General features: G+C 46.4%; 1 protein-coding gene across 3 annotated transcripts in view; it reads right to left on the reverse strand.

The window, feature by feature from the left end:
• The window catches only part of HTT (huntingtin), a 103,669-nt gene that overhangs the window by 56,650 nt on the left and 28,836 nt on the right, over nucleotides 1-18,183 (reverse strand). For all 3 annotated transcript variants that reach the window (XR_015744160.1, XM_087936519.1, XM_087936518.1), the window contains 14 exons: nucleotides 15,813-15,959; nucleotides 14,903-15,023; nucleotides 13,806-13,882; nucleotides 13,434-13,585; nucleotides 11,848-12,053; nucleotides 10,371-10,497; nucleotides 8,568-8,698; nucleotides 7,134-7,244; nucleotides 6,245-6,322; nucleotides 5,702-5,925; nucleotides 4,651-4,729; nucleotides 2,140-2,301; nucleotides 1,536-1,591; nucleotides 478-626 (listed from right to left, as the gene is read on the reverse strand). Coding sequence is in view for 2 of the 3 variants with exons in the window: in XM_087936519.1 (XP_087792645.1) it covers nucleotides 478-626; nucleotides 1,536-1,591; nucleotides 2,140-2,301; nucleotides 4,651-4,729; nucleotides 5,702-5,925; nucleotides 6,245-6,322; nucleotides 7,134-7,244; nucleotides 8,568-8,698; nucleotides 10,371-10,497; nucleotides 11,848-12,053; nucleotides 13,434-13,585; nucleotides 13,806-13,882; nucleotides 14,903-15,023; nucleotides 15,813-15,959 (1,820 nt within the window). In the remaining variant the exon portion in view is untranslated. The remainder of the gene's footprint in view (nucleotides 1-477; nucleotides 627-1,535; nucleotides 1,592-2,139; nucleotides 2,302-4,650; nucleotides 4,730-5,701; nucleotides 5,926-6,244; nucleotides 6,323-7,133; nucleotides 7,245-8,567; nucleotides 8,699-10,370; nucleotides 10,498-11,847; nucleotides 12,054-13,433; nucleotides 13,586-13,805; nucleotides 13,883-14,902; nucleotides 15,024-15,812; nucleotides 15,960-18,183) is intronic.

The raw sequence follows: 18,183 nt of genomic DNA on the forward strand, positions 1-18,183 counted from the left end.
TGAGTCCCAGCTGATTGGCTGGGTCTTCTTGGGTTGCCCTGCACAGGAGAACGGAGCTGGAAAGCAGGCCAGTGGGGTGAAGAGGGAATGGGACTTTGAGAGAGAGGGAAAGAGAGAGACAGAGAGAGAGAGGGAGACACACACACACAGAGAGAGAAAGAGAGACAGGGAGAAAGAGAGAGAGAGAGAGAAAGAGAGACAGGAAGAAAGAGAGAGAGGAAGAGAGACACAGAGAGAGAGAGAAAGAGAGAGAGAGACAGACAAAGAGAGGGAGAAAGAGGAAGAGAGGCAGAGAGAGGGAGGCACAGAGAGGAGAGAGAGAGAGAGAGAGAGAGAGAGAGAGAGAGAGAGAGAGAGAGAGAGATCCAGCAAAGTTGCAGCAGGACAATACATTTTGTTTTAAATTTTAAGTGCCTGCCATATTTAGCAACTCCTAGTGTGTGGAGTTCAGTTCTATGACTTCTGATTTCCCGTTACCGTGTGTCACTGCTTTCCTTCCGCTGGCCATGATCCCATCACACAGCTGAATAATTTTGGGAATTCCAATTATCTGCTTGGAGTGGTAGCGCTCATACGACAACAACACCAGGAAGAAAAAGACGCTAGGAATAATGGCTTCTGATTCCCTGGTGGGGGAAAAGAAAAAGGAAAGAGACATGTTAGACTTCGTCCTCAGCATCAGAACGGGAGTAGGAGTCATTCAGAGGGCCCACTGGTTAGTTTGATCCTGGCCGGCTCAAGGTTGACTCAGCCTTCCCTCCTTCCAAGATCAGTCAAATGAAGACCCAGATTGTTGGGGGCAAAAGGCTGAGTCTGTAAGCCACTTGGAGAGGGCAGTAAAAGCACTGTGAAGTGGTATATAAGTCTAAGTGCTATTGCTATCTATCTATCTATCTATCTATCTATCTATCTATCTATCTATCTTCCTTCCTTCCTTCCTTCCTTCCTTCCTTCCTTCCTTCCTTCCTTCCTTCCCCTTTCCATCTTCCTTCTCATTTCCTCCTTCCTTCCTTCATTTCCATCCTTTTTCCTTCCTTCTTTTCATTTCCGTCCTCCTTCCTTCATTTCCATCCTTTTTCCTTCCTCCCTTCCTTTTCATTTCCATCCTTTTTCCTTCCTTTTCATTTTCTCCTTCCTTCCTTCCGTGGTGGCGCAGTGGTTGGAATGCAGGATTGCAGTCTAACTCTGCCGACTGCCAGGAGTTCAATCCTGACTGGCTGCAGGTTGACTCAGCCTTCCGTCCTTCCGAGGTGGGTGAAATGAGGACCCAGATTGTTGGGGGCAAATAGGCTGACTGTAAGCTGCCTAGAGAGGGCTGGAAAGCACTGTGAAGCAGGATATAAGTCTAAGTGCTATTGCTATATAAGTCTAAATTCTATTGCTATTGCCCGCCCTTCCTGTCTCCCTTCCTTTTTGATGATGAAGAAGAAGAAGAAGAAGAAACAAGGTTCAGAATCACCTGTTAGAGTTAAGCCTCTATTTTGCATAAATATATATATAAGGAAATATATATAAGCCTACGCTGGAACTTGTACCTGAATTGGCCGACTTCAATGTATTCAAACTGCTTTAGCACAAATCCAATAAATACCTGGAAGCCAAAAGAAACACCTGGATTAATTTCGGCAAACATCCGTGGGTACATTCTTATATTATCTCCATATAAAATTGGAATAAAACAGACCGTGACATCCGATGGGAAGAATAAACAGCTCTTAACTGGGTGTTTCATAACTGCCACGTATACTTATGTCAAAGAAAACAAAGCCCAAAAACAAACGAACAGAACTTCAATTGTCAAATGTCTTGTTTGGATAAGGATGGAGAGAAACCCTCTTAGGTTTGAGATCTTGAAGAGAAAAATATTTCTGCTTGCACAAATTTCCTTCCATTGGGAAAGAGAAAGAATAGGATAGGATAGGAAAGGAAAGGAGAAGAGAGGAAAGGAAGAAGGAGGGGAGGGAAGGGATCTTCCCAGGGTCTTTGGTCCGTGGGATTTAAAATTATGAGTTTGGTGGTCCCTGAGGTCCAAAAGGTTGGTGACCCCCTGATCCAGAGCACGGAAGGGGGGGGGGGACTGGCTGCAGAAGAAGACCAGCTGCACTCTTGTTCTGCAGCAACAAGAGTCCGAATACTCACTTGGTCAGAGTCCAGAAGACAATAGTTGACCCGCAGCTGGACCAGCTGTGCGAGAAGGTCCAAGACTTGTCTCTGCAGTTGGACAGAGGTGGTGGTGGTGTATTGCTTCAGCGCTTTGATGACCAGGGGTTCAAAGAGACGGATGTGATTGTGGATGATATTCTTAAAAGGAGAAAGAGAAGAGCAGTGGGACTGAGGGCAAAAAGAAAAGCAGGAAGGAACTGGCCTCCCGTCTTCAAAGCCCCCAAAGGATCAGCCCACCACTGTAACAGCAGCAAGATCTAACAGACTCATGGGAAGCTCTGCGGGGGCCACAAAAATAGAATAAAGTCATAAAGATAGAATAAAGTTCCTTTAATGCCTCCAACATGGCCCCAATGTCCAATTGTCCTCGGCTGGAAATCAAACTCTTAAAGAAAACAGTCTACGGAGGGAGTAAATGCAGTCCAAACTCAAAGTAAAGTTAATTCAAAATAAAAAAAACACAAACTACACTGAAGGAATTACTACGGCAGGCACAGATGATTAGTTGCGGACTTCTGCCAGATAACACAGCCACCCCAGTTGGGAGGAAGCCAAAACACAGATAAGCTCCGAGAAGGATAAAACACTGGGCCATGCGCAGTTTGTCCTTATAAACAGTCCTCACAGCTGCAGCCCATGAAGGAGATCAGGGCCCCTTCCTCCCCCATAGAGCACGCCATTCATATTTGTCCCTTATCCTCTCCTCCCTGCATGCCCTAGGCTGGAGAGGGGATGGGCTTGGGTCTTCCTCTGACTGCCCAGCCGCCCTGTGCCCTTCTCCAGCTTCCTCCACAACCTCCTGAGCCACACTTTCACTCCCTGTCGGCTGTTCCTCCTCTCCCTCGGAGTCAGTCTCCAACAGGGGCATGACACACCTTGTTTTTTAAAGTGGCACCTTTCTTATTTAGATCAGAGGTAGTACTCAAGTGGTTTGGACCGGTTCTGGAGAACCATTAGTGGAAATTTTGAGTAGTTCAGAGAACCGGCAAATACACCCCCTGACTGGCCCTGCTCCCATCTATTCTCTGCCTCCCACTGAGTCCCAGCTGATCGGCTGGGTCTCCTTTGGTTGCTCTGCACAGGAGAATCGAGCTGGAAAGCAGGTTAGTGGGGTGGGGAGGGAGTGGGGATTTTGTAGTAACCTCCCCCTGCCACACCCACCAAGCCACACCCACCAAGCCATGCCCACAGAACCAGTACTAAAAATTTTTGAATCCCACCACTGCTTTAGACTTCTTACACAGGTAGAAGACAAAAAATTACCTGCAAGATCTTGTAGTTTTGCCAGATATTAACAGAATAATAGAGTTGGGGGGAGACCTTGGAGGTCTTCTAGTCCAACCCCCTGCTCAGGCAGGAAACCCTAAACCATTTCAGACAGATGGCTGTCCAATCTCTTCTTAAAAACTTCCAGTCTTGGAGCATTCACAATGTCTGAAGGCAAGTCGTTCCATTCATTTAACTATTCTAACCGTCAGGCAATTTCTCCTTAGTTCTAGGTAGCTTAGATTGGAGGAAACCCCTTTTGAGGTGGAAAATGGGAGATGCCCAGAGAAAGATAGAGGAATTCTACTCTCAGTTGCACGGACAATATTTAGTGGTGAGATTCACAATAATTTATTTCAAGATTCTAGACCAGCGGGTCTTCAAACCTGGTAGCTTTTAAGACTTGTGGATTTCAACTCCCCTGCTCCTGAATTCCCCAGCCAGTTTTACCATTATAGCTGGCTGGGGAATTGTGGGAGTTGAAGTCCATGTCATGCCTCTGGTGGAGACTGACTCTGAGGGAGACGAGGAACAGCCGACTGGGCGTGGAAGTGTGGCTCTGGAGATTGTGGAGAAGGCTGGGGAAGGGCAGAGGCCGGCTGAGCAGTCAGAGGAGAACCCAGGCCCATCCCCTATTCATCCTAGGGCACACAGGAGAGGATAAGGGAGAGATGTGGTCTCCTCGGGAGGAGAGAGCCTTGATCCTCTTCATGGGCTGCAGCTGTGACAACTGAATAAGAGTTTGGACCTGCATACTGGCAAATGCTGGAAACAAAGCATGGAAATATCTCTAGTTTATAGTTCCTCTCTGAGTTTGGTGGTCCTTCCCAGTGTGTAGTATCTGTGGACATCCTCCAGCCCTTATGGTTTGTGTTGTTTTTTTCCTTCTTTGTGTAACTGTTTGTGTGGGAGTGTTTTTGTCTTCCGTCAAAGATATTCGGAGCTTGGAAGCAAACTGAAGGAATAAAAGGGGCTTCACCTGTTTTTTGTGACTGGGCTTGTTTTGTATCCCACCCTGGGTCATCACAGTCCACAAGTCTTAAAACTGCTGAGTTTGGAGACCCCTGGCCTACTTTTAAAGAAAATATACCCTGCCCCAGATAAATATTTGACATATTTCTCTTACAGTTATCTTTAAAAAAAACAAAACAAAAAACCACACACACACACACACACACACACACACACACACAGCAAGCAACATGTGCTTTGGGTTTGTACCTTGTCAGCACGGTGCTTGGCCATATTCGTGGTACCAGTTTTCAGCTGCGCGGAAACTTTTTGCAATATGTCAAACCATCTATGAAAGCAAACATTAATACAGGGTTAGGATTAAGCGTCCATGATTCACTCAACAAAAGCAATTTAACGGGAACTGAGCTAACAGGAGCAGCTCCTGCCAGGTGTGAGACAAGCTTGGGCTTGTAAAGCAATTTTGGGCTATGCCTGTTTTTATTTATTATTTATTTGTGCTGCCTATTTCCTAACTGATGTCTCCCTTGGTTTTCCCCATTCTGAGCACCTCCCTGAAAAAAGCCTCACCCTGGCTAGGTTAATAACCCCCGCCATTTTTTTCCCCGATTTCATTTTGTTTAGTCTGTTATCAACGAATCTTACAATCCTCAGAAGCAGATTAAATGAATAAATGCAACAGGTCCAGCAACTTAACGCAACTTAAGATATGCTTTTAAGATGAATGTAAAAATAAAGTAGCATTTGTACGCCGCCTTCCCCAAAAAAACCTCTAGGTCACTGGTGGGATTCAAAAAAAATTTTTTACTACCGGTTCGGCCGAACTGGGCTGAATTGGTAGAATGCCACCACTGCTCTAGGAATCGTAAAACTCTTGGCATAGAAACAGCCATAAAACCTTTATAATCCCAACATCTTAAAAGTCTAGGGCAGTAAAGAGACTTTGCCATTTTTAATTTTTGCTTCCCTGAAAAGGGCTCCTTTTCCTTTCAAAATAGAGAATTATTTGGCAACTGCTTTTTGCACACGTTAAAATTTAACTGGATCCGGCTCTGGTATTTTAGTTACAATCTTTTAAAGAGAAGAGTTGGAATGTACTTCCGCTCTCAACTGCTCTTCCAGATTTCCTTCCTCCCCCCCCCCACTTCCCTATGGCAATTACTAAAAACAGGCATAGGAATGTTTTATGAGTTAACACACTAAGCGAACCGTCGCAAATCGAGGACCACCTGCGTCTCAACCATTCTAAGCACGATGGCAAAGCAAGCAGCCGGTTCTGGAAGGAAGTGTCTCTTCTCACCCCGAGGTGTCGCGTTCCTGCTCGGCCTGCATCATATTCCGCAAGCTGGCATCGGCCAGGGCCTGGGTGAACTGCGTGTACGGAGCCATGAAGCAGCAGTGGTAAAGGCCTGGGCGCAAACTGGAGGAGCCCAAGCGCTGGCATTTGCCCTGAGCTCGGCAGGAGTTGGAAGACCAGCTGTCAAACTGCGAGGCCAGGTTGGTGCCGAACAAGGTCTTGAGTAACTGGGGAAAGGGAGGGAAGAAGCAGCTCCGTGAAAATCAATGCCCAACCAAGAAGGAAAGAAAGAGAGAGAGAGAGAGAGAGAGAGAAGAAGAAGAAGAAGAAGAAGAAGAAGAAGAAGAAGAAGAAGAAGAAGAAGAAGAAGAAGAAGAAGAAGAAGAAGAAGAAGAAGAAGAAGAAGAAGAGGAGGAGGAGGGAGGGGGAAGAGGAGGAGGAGGAGATGGAGGAGGAGGAGGAGAAAAAGAGGTGGAGGAGGAGCTGACTCAAGGGAGAATGCTTCCCTGAGAAAGGCGCACCCACACCTGTTTTAAATATTGTTACCTGCTGAACACACACAGTTGCCATGACTGGCTCTTTGTTGAAACAGGATTTCAGGTAACAGAGAATTTCTTCCACATACTGAAAACAGAAAGACAGAATTAGGTGTTGGGACAGACAGCACTGAGAACAGGCTGCAGAACAAAACGAATAGTAAAGTACGTGAAGTTTCTTGAAGGAGGTCACTTCTAGGCATGTCCTATTTTTCCCACTTCTGCAACCCTGTGAGCTGAATTCAAAGCTCTAAACTAGGTTAATTATTAATCTATCTATATAAAAGCGAAAGACCCTTCAGGCATCATTACAAAATCTCCAGAACCATAAAGCCTACAAACTTGAAATCCGGCACACGTGTTCCTCTTGGCTTCTAGGGGCTCACTAAGAAAGGATTTTTCAAAATGACCATCAGAGCATTCAGAGTATTTCCTATATGATTATTATTAACACTTAGCTGTGATGCTAAGGAGTTCTACTCCCCCTCCCCACCTGAAAAGAAATCTCTTCCAAAGGCAAAACACAAGCAGAGAGGAGTTTCAGTTTTACTCTCACAGCAGCAAGCAGCTTTAGTACAGAACAGGTGAGCTAAGCCACGCCCAGGCTCCTTGCTGTCTCCTTGCTCACACAGCAAATACCATTTCAGTTTCCAAACAGCCCTCAACTCTCACACACTGACAGGATGCTAGCCAGAGGAATACCGATGGATGCTGATAGGCAGAGGCAGAATTCCCCACCCCCCGCCTATTTTCTTCCCCCAAAACTAAGCCCGACCCCATAGCTTTGTAGCGAAGCATGGATCTCCAGCTGGTTAACATTAAATTATGCTTTCGTATGTTCCTCTAATTGATCCGGCTTAAGAGACATTTAAAAACACCGTAAGCCAGCATGAACCCACCTTTCCAATGTCTTGTAGAGTTGCCAGTTCCAAGATCTGAGACAGAACGTCCAAAGCTGACCTCAGGAAGGCACCAAACTTTTCATTGACGTTTTGGAGATCGAGTGTAACCTTACCAAATAAAAAAAGAAAAAAAGTTCTTTTGTTGGCCAAGGGTGATTGGAGACGCAAGGATTTTAATCCTCCGGTACAGAAGCTCTCAGCATACATACAAACAACGAAATGATAGGCCATATTATCATAGTTACAATCATTAATCATAAGGTACAACAAGAAGGACAGGGGGTCAGCAACCCACAGCTCTGGAGCTGCATGTGGCTCTTTCACGCCTATGCTGCGGCTCCGTTGCTCAAAATATGTGTCACAACCGTCAATGTATGGGACACCCGCCAGCACACGATTTATTGAGCTTTTCGACTTGTGGCAGGCCAACCCATGGATAAATCCAAGAAAAAGAAAGTTTCAGAAGAAAACAGAACATTTAGTTAAACTATATATGCTAATTTTGTGGCCGCTCAGGAAATAGGCACAGGAAGGGTTTTGTGCCCAAGGTAGAATAGAGTCAAGTCAAGTTGAGTCAAGTCGAATCGAATAGAATTCTTTATTGGCCAAGTGTGATTGGACACACAAGGAATTTGTCTTGGTGCAAATGCTCTCAGCATACATAAAAAGAAGATACATTCGTCAAGAGTCCAGAATCATCAGGTACAACACTTAATGATAGTCATAGGGAGCAATAAGCAATCAATATAAGCCCTACCCCCCAAAATAAGCCCTAATTAAGACCCCACCCACTCCAGAGTGCACAGGTAAAAATTAAGCTGTGGTTGAGATGGAGGAATGGAACCGCCCTACTACTTACCTTTGGACAGTTGTAGCCAGGCCTCGCACACCCCGACACCTGCCTGGCCGGCCCATTTCTTCTGCAGCCAGCACGGCTTTCCTAAAGGCGTCTGTAGCTGATAACAAAGCTCTGGATCTGTAGCAGATAACAAAGCTCTGGATAACAAAGCTCCGTTATCAGCTGCAGAGGCCTTCAGGAAAGCCTTGCCGGACGCAGAAGTTCCTGAAGGCCTCAGAGTAAAAAAGGAGACCAGGACAATGGCGCAAGTAAGGTTAGTCAATGGAGGACATCCCACGAAAATAAGACCTGGTGGTTTTTTTGGTGGGAAAAAATAAAAATAAAAAACAAGACAGGGTCTTATTTTCGGGGAAGCACAGTAACAAGGCAGGTTTCTTCCAAGTGGCAAAAGGAAAAGGCTCACAAACTTTAAAACGATTTACTTGCAGACTGCAGGGGCAGGGCCGAGAGTTGGCTCCAGATTTTTCAAAACATAAAAGAACCAGAAACACGGGTCAACAAGCCAGGAAGGTCTCCAGAATTGGTTAACGGGCGGCACGGATTGCTCAGGAAATGTAGTTTGGTACAAGTACCTTATAGTTGGCATAGGTCGCCTTCAGGACGTCGTAGAGCTTGAGATACGATGGGAGATGGTAGAAGTTGCCCAGCGTGGAGGAGGATTTACTCGGGGGAGCGGAGCTTGAAGTATCACTTGGCCTGGGAGCTTATGAATCAAAAGCAGAGAGAGGAGAAAATTCTTTCACAACGTTAAGCCCTCGAGAGCTTCTCTATCCAGGGAGTCCTTGACTTATGACTTGAGCCCCCCCAATATATGCTGCTAAGCGAGTTATTTGCGAAGTGAGACATTGGCCATCTATTTTATCACCTCCCTTGCCACTGTCGTTAAAAGTGAATCACTGCAGTTGTCAAATCAGCAACCCCGTGACGTTAGGCAAACCTTGGGCTTTTTAAAATAGTCATTAAGTGAGCCACCATTCATTAAGTGAATCGTAAGTCCGAATCCAACTCATCCTATGGCTGTGGGTTTTTCTTTTTTGGCCCAGTTCAAGCCAAGCACCTGTACGGCCTTAGAAAAGAGGAAGAGGGCCAAATCACTCTTCTCAAAGGGTCCATTTTTAATTTTATGGTTCTTTTGCTCTTCTAAAGCCAAGCATTTTAGTTTAGTTTACTTTATTGTCATTGCACATCATACAACGAAATTAAACACCATCTTAAGTGTACTATATGGTAGAATTCAAGAGTTCCTGCCCTGGGATAGAAGCTGTTTTTCAGCCTATCTGTCCTTGTTTTTATTCTCCTGTACCGTCTGCCAGATGGTAATAGTTAAAAAAAAGGGGGGTTCCTTTTGAACTTTCTTAAGGCAATGGGAGCTATAAGAGGGGAGAGGGCAACCCAGAATCCTCTGGGCAATGGCATTCACCCCCTGGAATGCCATCCTATCTGCCACTGTGCAACTGGCAAACCAGACGCAGGTGCAGTAAGTTAAGATACTCTCTATGGTGCAGCGGTAGAAGGTCACCAGCAGTTGTTCATTCAGTTGTTGCTTCCTGAAAAATCTCAAGTAGTATATAATCTCTGCTGGGCCCTTTTGACCAGGGCTGCAATGTGAGCAACCCAGGTCAGGTCTTCTTTCCTGGTAACACCCAGAAACTTAAAACTGGCCGCTTGCTCCACCCGGTCTCCCTTGATAAGCAAGGGCTGGAGGTCTGATCTGTTCCTTCTATATAGTCCACTATAAGCTCCTTGGTATTATTGGTGTTGAGGACCAAGTTATTTTCTCCGCACCATGAAAGCAACCGTTGGTCCACCTCATCTCGGTAGGCAGACTTCCCCTCCCCCCCTGCCCCGGGAGATGAGTCCCACCACTGAGTATCATCTGCAATTTTAGTAATAGCTGTCAGGGCTCCAACAACTCCACCCCCATTCAAATCATAAGTCTCTAGCCACATCTCTCAGAGAGAAAAAAAAAAAGATTTATTAGAAGCGGCCATGTTGGTGTTAGCTGGATTGATAGCTGCCCTGGGATAGACTGTTTTTCGCCTTATTTGTCCTTGTTTTAATTACCCTGTACCGTCTGCCAGATGGTAATAGTTCAAAAAAAAAAAGGGTGCCCAGGATGAGATGGATCTTTGAGAATGTTTTGAACTTTCTTGAGGCAGCGAGAGCTATGAAGCTCTTCCAAAGAGGGGAGAGGGCAACCCATGATCTTCTGGGTAAGGACATTAACCTTCTGGAGTGCTGTCCTATCTGCCCCGGTGCAATTGGCAAACCAATTTTAACTCTTAAAAAGGAACGGTTCTGAAGAGCCTTCTATTAATAGTCAATTTCTTCTTCTTCTTTTAATCAATTCAATGTTGTCCCATCGTTCTCCTTACCTGGGCTGTTTTCACTCGTCTTTTTGGGGCTTATGGCTACCATGGTTTGCTCCGCAACTTCTTTTTCTTTCGCTTTGCGCCGGATTGGACTCAGCGAAGGTGGGTTGGTGAGAGACGGTAACGTTGCCTGGAAAACAAGAAAATTAAAAAAAAACCCATCATCATCCTCACTGCCTTCGAGATAATCAGCTTTGGGCAAGGACAAAGTCTGGAAGTTGTAATGTAGGTGCTTCCATCACTGGAGGTTTTGTAAGAAGGGACGGGACAGCCTCCTGTCTGAAATTGCATAGTCTCCTCCTTGAGCAGGGGGCTGGACTAGAAGACCTCCAAGGTCCCTTCCAACTCTTGTTATTCTGTAATTCTGCTAGCCTTCCTTCCTTTCCCCCTTCCCTCCCTCCCCTTTCGCTCCCTCCTTCCCTTTCCCTCCTTACCTCCTTCCTTCCTTCCCTCCCTCCCCCTCCTTCCTTCCTTTCCCCCTTCCTCTCTCCCTCCCCTTTCCTTCCTTCCCTTTCTTTTTCCCTCCCCTCCTTCCCTTTCCCTCCTTGCCTCCTTCCTTCCTTTCCCCCTTCCCTTCCTTCCCTCCCTCTACTTTCCTTCCTTCTTACCTCCTTCCCTTTCCCTCCTTGCCTCCTTCCTTCCTTCTCTCCCTCCCCTTTCCTTTCTTCTTTCCCTCCCTCCTTCCTTCCTTTCCCCCTTCCTTCCCTCCCTCCTCTTTCTGCTGCAATGGTCGTAAGCGTGGGGAGGAAAAATGCTCGTGAGTCGCTGTTTTCAGCCCTGTTTCAACTCCAGTCACTAAACCAACCATTATTAAGTCAAGGGCTACCTGTGTAACAAAGTCTTATGTTCCCCTTGCTTAAAAATTGTTGGTGTATAAGAATTCATGAACTGGAATAACCATGACAACAAGTCAGCCAATGAGGATTGTTTGATAACTGAGATACAGGATTTGTTGTGCGAGACGTGTGAGGCAGCTTGGAACCTCGGCATGGCTTAGCTTAGCTGTTTGTATAAGAGAGTTTGTTTATCTTTGCTTGAGAGTACTTGTAATACGTTGCGAGAGCTGCATGGGTATTGTATACATGCATCATGTTTTGAATAATCGTATATAAAGAAGTTTCTCCTATGTTATGAATCCTGCTGAATTATTTGCTTGTGTGCTGGCTGGATCGCTACAAACTTTGCGAGAGCTGCATGGGTAATGTATACATGCATCATGTTTTGTATTATTGTATATAAAAAAGTTTCTTCTATGTTATGAATCCTACTGAATTGTTTGCTTGTGTGCTGGATGGATCGCTACAAACTTTGCAAGAGCTGCATGGTTATTGTATACATGCATCATATTTTGTGTTATTGTATATACAGATGTTTCTTCTGTTATAATGAATCCTGTTGAATTATTTCCTTGTGTGCTGGCTGGATCGCTACAATCTGACAAAAATAAGCCAGCAATGTCACCGACAGGCAAGGAACGTACCTTTAGTGTCGGGCCAGGAACGACATCATCCAGTATGTGGGAACAGATGTTAATGATCTTCAGCAAATGAGAAAAGAGGTGATCGACTAACAGGGCAAGCGTCCGATCAGCCAGGGCTGCCCACGATTCCTCTTGCTTAGTGGCAGGAACGCTGGCTTCATCCTCGTTTTGCGTCCAAGGGTTTTGCAAAGATTTGGAGGCAGTGGCTGAAAGCATGATAGGCACTTAAAAACCCGAATAAATAAACTTTGATTTGGGGTTTTAGCGACAGTTAGATAGATTTCTTGTTTATAGAAATGAGCGGGATAGAAATCACAGAGTTGGAAGGGACCTTCGAGGTGTTCTAGTCCAACCCCCTGCTAAAGCAGGAAACCCTAAAGTGTTTCAGTTGATATTAAAAGAGTAAAAAAGCTGAGTTTATACGATTATAAAATAATAGGGTTTTTTTATGATGATGTCAAAATAAACAGCTGAGGTTAGATGTTAATGTCTTATATTACTGCATCGAAGGAGTCGGAAGTCAATGCCTTTTTTTTTCTTTTATCCCCTCTTTTCTTTCCCTCCCTTTTCCCTTCCCTTCTAAAGCACCTGAAGGCCAGACAAGGAATAATGGATGGAAACTGACCAAGGAGAGATTCAACCTGGAAATAAGGAGAAACTTTCTGACCATGAGAACAATCAATAATCATCATGGGATAGAAGTTGCCTTCAGAAGTTGTGGGAGTGCCATCACTTTTAGACCTCAGGGACCACCAAACTCATAATTTTAAATCCCGCGGAGCAGAGATCCTGGGAAAATCCCCCAAAAAGTCTGCAGGAAAATTCACCATCCCATTTTCCTACCGCTCGATCGTTCTTTATTTGGGATCGCAGGATACTGTCTCCAGCTCCGTTCTCAGGGGGAGAGAGAGGGGTGGGGAGAGAGAGAGACTTTTGGCTTCATGCAAGGAAAGCAGCAGAAGCAGCTGAAGTCTTTCTTTCTCTCCCCCAAACTCTGACAGAAATGAGTCTTTGCCGGCACAGCCTCTTGGAGGAGGAGGCCTTGCAGGGTCCCAAAGACTCATTTCTGGCGGAGTTTGGGAGAGAGAAAGAAAGACTTTGGCTGCTTTCCTTGCGTGCAGCCAAAAGCAGAAGCGGAAAGCAGCCCCCCAGTGGCCAGGCCAGGCGCGTGGGCCACATGGGGCAAGTTCCCCACCTCCACCCTTTCCCCCCTCCCCTCACTACCTCGTGTTGTTTGGAATGCAAGCGACGCAAGCCTTGTGTTCCCGCGCAGCCTGGATCAATTGCTTTGGGGGGGGGGACATTTCTCTGCGGACCACCAAAATTTTCTCGTGGACCAGCAGTGGTCCCTGGCCCACTGGTTGGCGACCACTGGACTAGAAGACCTCCACGGTCCCTTCCAACTCTTATTCTGATTGATTTGAGGACTACCTGCATCCCAAAAAGTCTATTCCCAATCAGAATTTGTATCCATCTTGCTAGATTGTAACATGGTTCTTTTCTTGAGACCGCAACCATTCATAGACAAATAATGCTTGTCGGTGTTTTAAAAACCTGCGAGGGAAGATTAAAAATATTTTTCTTACCTGCCAGCAAATTCCCAGCCAGGATTAAGGCGTCTTGGTGGGCAGAGAGATCCAGAGGGAAGGAAATAGAGGAAAGGAAAGACAGCAGCAAGCCAACCATCCCCATTGCGCTCTTCTCCTGAGACTCTTCCACGCCTCCCAGGTGAGAAAAACTGGAATGCCAATTTGAAATCGTCAGCTTCCACCGCAGGGGGAATAAATGCCAAAGTGTTGTGGTTCGCCGGCAGCTTGCGCGGACGGCAGTGGAATCGGCAGGTCATAAAAATGTTCTGCAGATCAGTTCCAGAACTGCCCAGCCAGCATGGGAGTTGTAAGACCTCCCTCCTCCGGACTCCCTTCCCAGTAAGCCAAGGGGAACGAGTGGCAACTTACCCGCAGTGCCATCCCACATTCCAGGTGCAAACCGGAAAGGATGAGGACAAAAGACACAATGCTTCGCAGCAGCCAAACTGGGGAAGGGGAAAATATTACCATCAGGAACAGAGGGAAATGTGCAGCAAATTCCAACAGAGAAATGGAGTAGTTAAGATGCGAGAAAGGAGCGCAATGCTAAAAAGAAAAACAACACTCCAACTGGGGAAACAGAGGTAGCTCCTCGACTTATGACCATAATTTGAGCTCAGCATTTCTGTCGCTGAGCGAGACAAGTGAGCTCCGCCTCCATTTTACAAGCTTTCTTCTTCCCACATTTGTTAAGCGAACCACCGCAGTCGTCAAGGGAAGCGACAATGGTTGTGAACACGGCTTCCCCCGTTGATTCTGCAAATGTCTCGCTTAACAACATAAATGTTGGGCTCAATTGTGGACAGAGGTTGTGAACTACAAAAGAAAAGAAAAAGAGGAAAAATGGACCAAATAAATGTAACATTGAACACGTAAAGATTAGTTTGTTGTTAATTTGGGATGACAATTCCCTGGCTGGGTACTGAAAAAACAACAGAAAATGCAATAAATTCTCCTCCCCTTTTACATGCACATGCACACTCACACACACATATGTGTGTGTTTTGTGTGTATGTATGTGTGTGTGTATGTATGTTTGTGTATATATGCACACACATTAATGTGTGTTTGTGTATATGTGTGTATGATGCATATATACACACACACACACACACATATACACATGCATACACATATGTATGTTTGTTGTTAAGCAAATCCCTGCAATTGTTAAATGAGTTACACAGTCGTTAAGTGAATCCGGGTTCTCCGTTGACTTTGCTGGTCCGAAGGTCATAAAAGGAGATCGCGATGACCCGGGGGTGGGTGGGTGTGCTGCGACCATTATAAACACAAGTTGGTTGCTGAGCATCTGAATTTGGATCATGCGACCACAGAGAGTGTGAAAAACCACCATGAGTCACCCCTTTTCAGGGACGTCCACACTTCGAATGACCACTAAACGAGTTGCTATAAGTGAAGGACAACCTGCATTGACATCATGAGCCCCCGCAATCAAAACTCACCGTCAGAGATCTGGAGGGCGAAGTCGTCAGCGCGTGGGACACGGCCGAGACGACTCTGGAAAGGTTGTTCTCCACCGTCATGTCGGCCGGGCTTGGCATCAGATTGTATCCTCTGTACGTTCTAGAACACCAACGCATCTCATTGAACTTTTCGTACCAAACGTGAATAGTTAACTGAGGGTTACGTGTCCCTTCTACTGAGTGGAGGATGAAGTGAATTAGGCCGTATTTTTCCAGGTGTCGCATCGCGTGTCCGAAATATTTTACCCTTTGCTCTTTTTTTTAATGGTTTCAATGGCTTCCTCAGGTGGCTTATCCCCTCCTTTCTGATTTCGTCCACCCAACTCCTACCTCACAGCCACCTGTAAATCCACATTTCAAATGCTCCTAAGCCCGTGATGGTGAACCTATGGCACATGTGCCACAGGTGGCACGCAGAGCCATTGGTGCCAACACTCTAGCTGCAGGCAAACTTACCTCACTGTGCATGTGCCTGCCTCACAGCTGATTTTTGGCCGGTTTGAGGCCTTTTTCAGCGTTCCAAAGGCTTGAGGAAGGCTTCTGCAGGCTTTGCAGGCCGAAAACTAGCCCTGTTTTGTCACTTCCTGTTTTCCGAAAATAACAGAAGTGACATAACGGGCCTAGTTTTCGGCCTGCAAAGCCTCCAGAAGCCTTCCTCAAGCCTTTGGGAGGTCAAAGAAGGCCTCAAACCGGACAAAAATCAGCTGTGAGGCGCAGTGCAGATAAGGGGGCAGCAGGGGTGGAGGCGTGCATGCCTTCTGGATGCTGGCATGTGAGTGCCAGCATACAAGCGTGCGCACAATTTTTGGCACAGGAGCCCCAAAAGGTTAGCCCCCACTGCCCTAGGCGTTTTTTTTTTATTATTATTGCCTGCTAAATGCAGCCCTACCTGGTGATGGTGCTCACTGCAAACTGGGAAGCGGGCGGGGTTTCGTGCATCAGAAGCTTCAGGTATATGCTGCTTTGCTCCTTGGCCAGAGCTACGACCGGATCGGCCTGCCCTGCGTCGCAACTTGAGTACAGCTTTGGAACAAGCCTGTGAGGGAGAACAAGAGAGACAAAACGAGAAGGGCCTTTTTCATTAAGAGGGAAAAAGAAAAGAAAAAAAGAGAAGAAAGTCAGGAGCACCCTGGGCAAGTTCCATCCAAGTGTCCAAGCATCCTTTTCGTGGAAACGTGGTGGAGAAAATGGTCACACGCAGGCGGTCACACACACACAGGCCCTGAATGAAGCAGATTATCTCTGTTCTGACCCAGCTCCCCAATCGCGATAAAACCTCTGTAATCAATCAATGATTCCGTTATTAGGAGTGCCGCAGCCCCGGCAAAGTTTCTCTCTCACCGCAGGCAAACAAGTCTCTCCGGCAGGGAGATGAACAGTTGTCTGCCACATCTATTCATCTCTGCCCCCTGCCTTTTATCCCCAGAGCTAGGGTGGGGCTTCGCTAGCAGCGGTGGCTCTTCTGTCCCAAGTACCGGCTCATAGATTTCCACTGCTCTCCTCTCCTCTGCCTTCTACACATTAGTCACTGGATCCAGCTGTTCCTCCTCTTCTTCATCAGCCACCTCCAGAACTGGGGGCTGTTGACTCTTTATCTGAGGGCTGACGGACGGCCCAGACACACACTCTCTCTCCCTCCCTCCCTCCCTCTACCAGCTACATTCCCTCTTTGCCGTCGGAGCTCCCAGGTTGCCTTGATGCTGGCCCTGACTATCCCACGCCTCCTCCTCCTCCTCTGATCCAGCTGCCGGCAGCTGACAGGCCACAACAATCTCCTTCCAGTCTGGCTTCAGGCCTGGACATGAGATGTTGGGAGTTGGCACTGGCCATCCTTCTGGTTGATCTCTAGTAGGAGTGGAATGGGAGTTGAACCTGTGTCCTGGGTCTGCTTGACCTCTCAGTGGCCTTTGGTATAACCAACCATGGCATCCTTCTGGATCAGTTCTAAGGGGACTGGAAGTGGGTGGGACTGTATTGTGCTGGTTCTCTCTTCCTTCTTCAGGGGCCAAGACCAGCTGGGGTTGACCGGGAGGGAGAATCCCATCCTCAACCCCTACTTCAGAGGGTGCTGCCAGGTTTGGGGCTTTTCCCATTCAACATCTACATCAATCTGTGGGCCGCGGGCTGATCACCACTGAGTGTTAACCCTGAAGCTGGTATGACTGTGGCCATTTTGAGTCTACAGAGTTGACACACCAGGGAAGAGGGAAAGGAACAGAGATAGCTGGAGTGTTGTAGCCAAAACAAAATACTTTCTTGTGGGAACCAAGGACATTCCTGCAGGTGCTCGGAAGGAGGGGACTGGAGTTCCCTAGCAACTGCACAGCATCCTGATTGGACCGCATGACTGATTGTTTTGACAAACGTTCACTTTTAATCGGGTGAAAACCACAGGAATATTCAGAGTCAGTTTTTACCAGCTTGTGCCAATGACATATATCCAATAAATCTATTATTTGAGGAATTTGTCTGCCTCAGAGTTTTGTTTGCTGTGGGTATGTTAATGGGAATCCTGATACCGGGCAGCCAGTGATTTACTTTACAACCGTGGCAAGAAAAGTTGTAAAACGGGGCAAAACTCACTTAACAACATAAACACTGGGCTCAATTGTGGTCGTTAAGTTGAGAGCTACCTATAAGGCATTTAATTTCCCTTTCTTAACGGTGATAAGCAACCACTTCCATTCTTGCCATTCAATATTCCGCTTTTGCCACCGAAACACCCCAAATCTTTCCGCAGATGAGAATATAAACTTTCTGTCAGGATTCCGGCATTTACTCCAATTAAATCACGAGCCTCGAGCCACACTCCCAAAACTAAAAAATATTTGAAGATAACATTCTACTTCTGACATTTACTTGAGCGTAGCTAACTACGAGATGCGTAATTCACTGTCACCCTTAATCCTGCTTTCCCCCCCACCCCTCTGGGGGTATCATCCAACAAAACACGTCCATAGCCAAGAATCATCAATCATGCTCCCCAATTAGATTTTTGCGCGGCAGAAGCTTTAGTCATCTAATCAGTCTTTGAAGAAAATATGAATGGAATTTACTTTCGATTCCACACTGCCGCCTGCTCTTTGAAACTCCGCCCCCCCCCCGCCCACTTCTTTCTGTTGTCAACTATAAAGCGTGTATACAAAATGTTTTAGGAGTTGACATTTTCTACTTTTGGGAGCTCCAAGATAAATATGATTTGGAATGCACCTGCCGTCTTTCCACGATACGTATTCCGTATTAAATCCCTGCCTGTTGAC

This window comes from Pseudonaja textilis, chromosome 6 (assembly GCF_049901715.1).
Source record: "Pseudonaja textilis isolate UNSWEBS1 chromosome 6, rPseTex1.2, whole genome shotgun sequence".
NCBI classification, from domain to species: domain Eukaryota; kingdom Metazoa; phylum Chordata; class Lepidosauria; order Squamata; family Elapidae; genus Pseudonaja; species Pseudonaja textilis.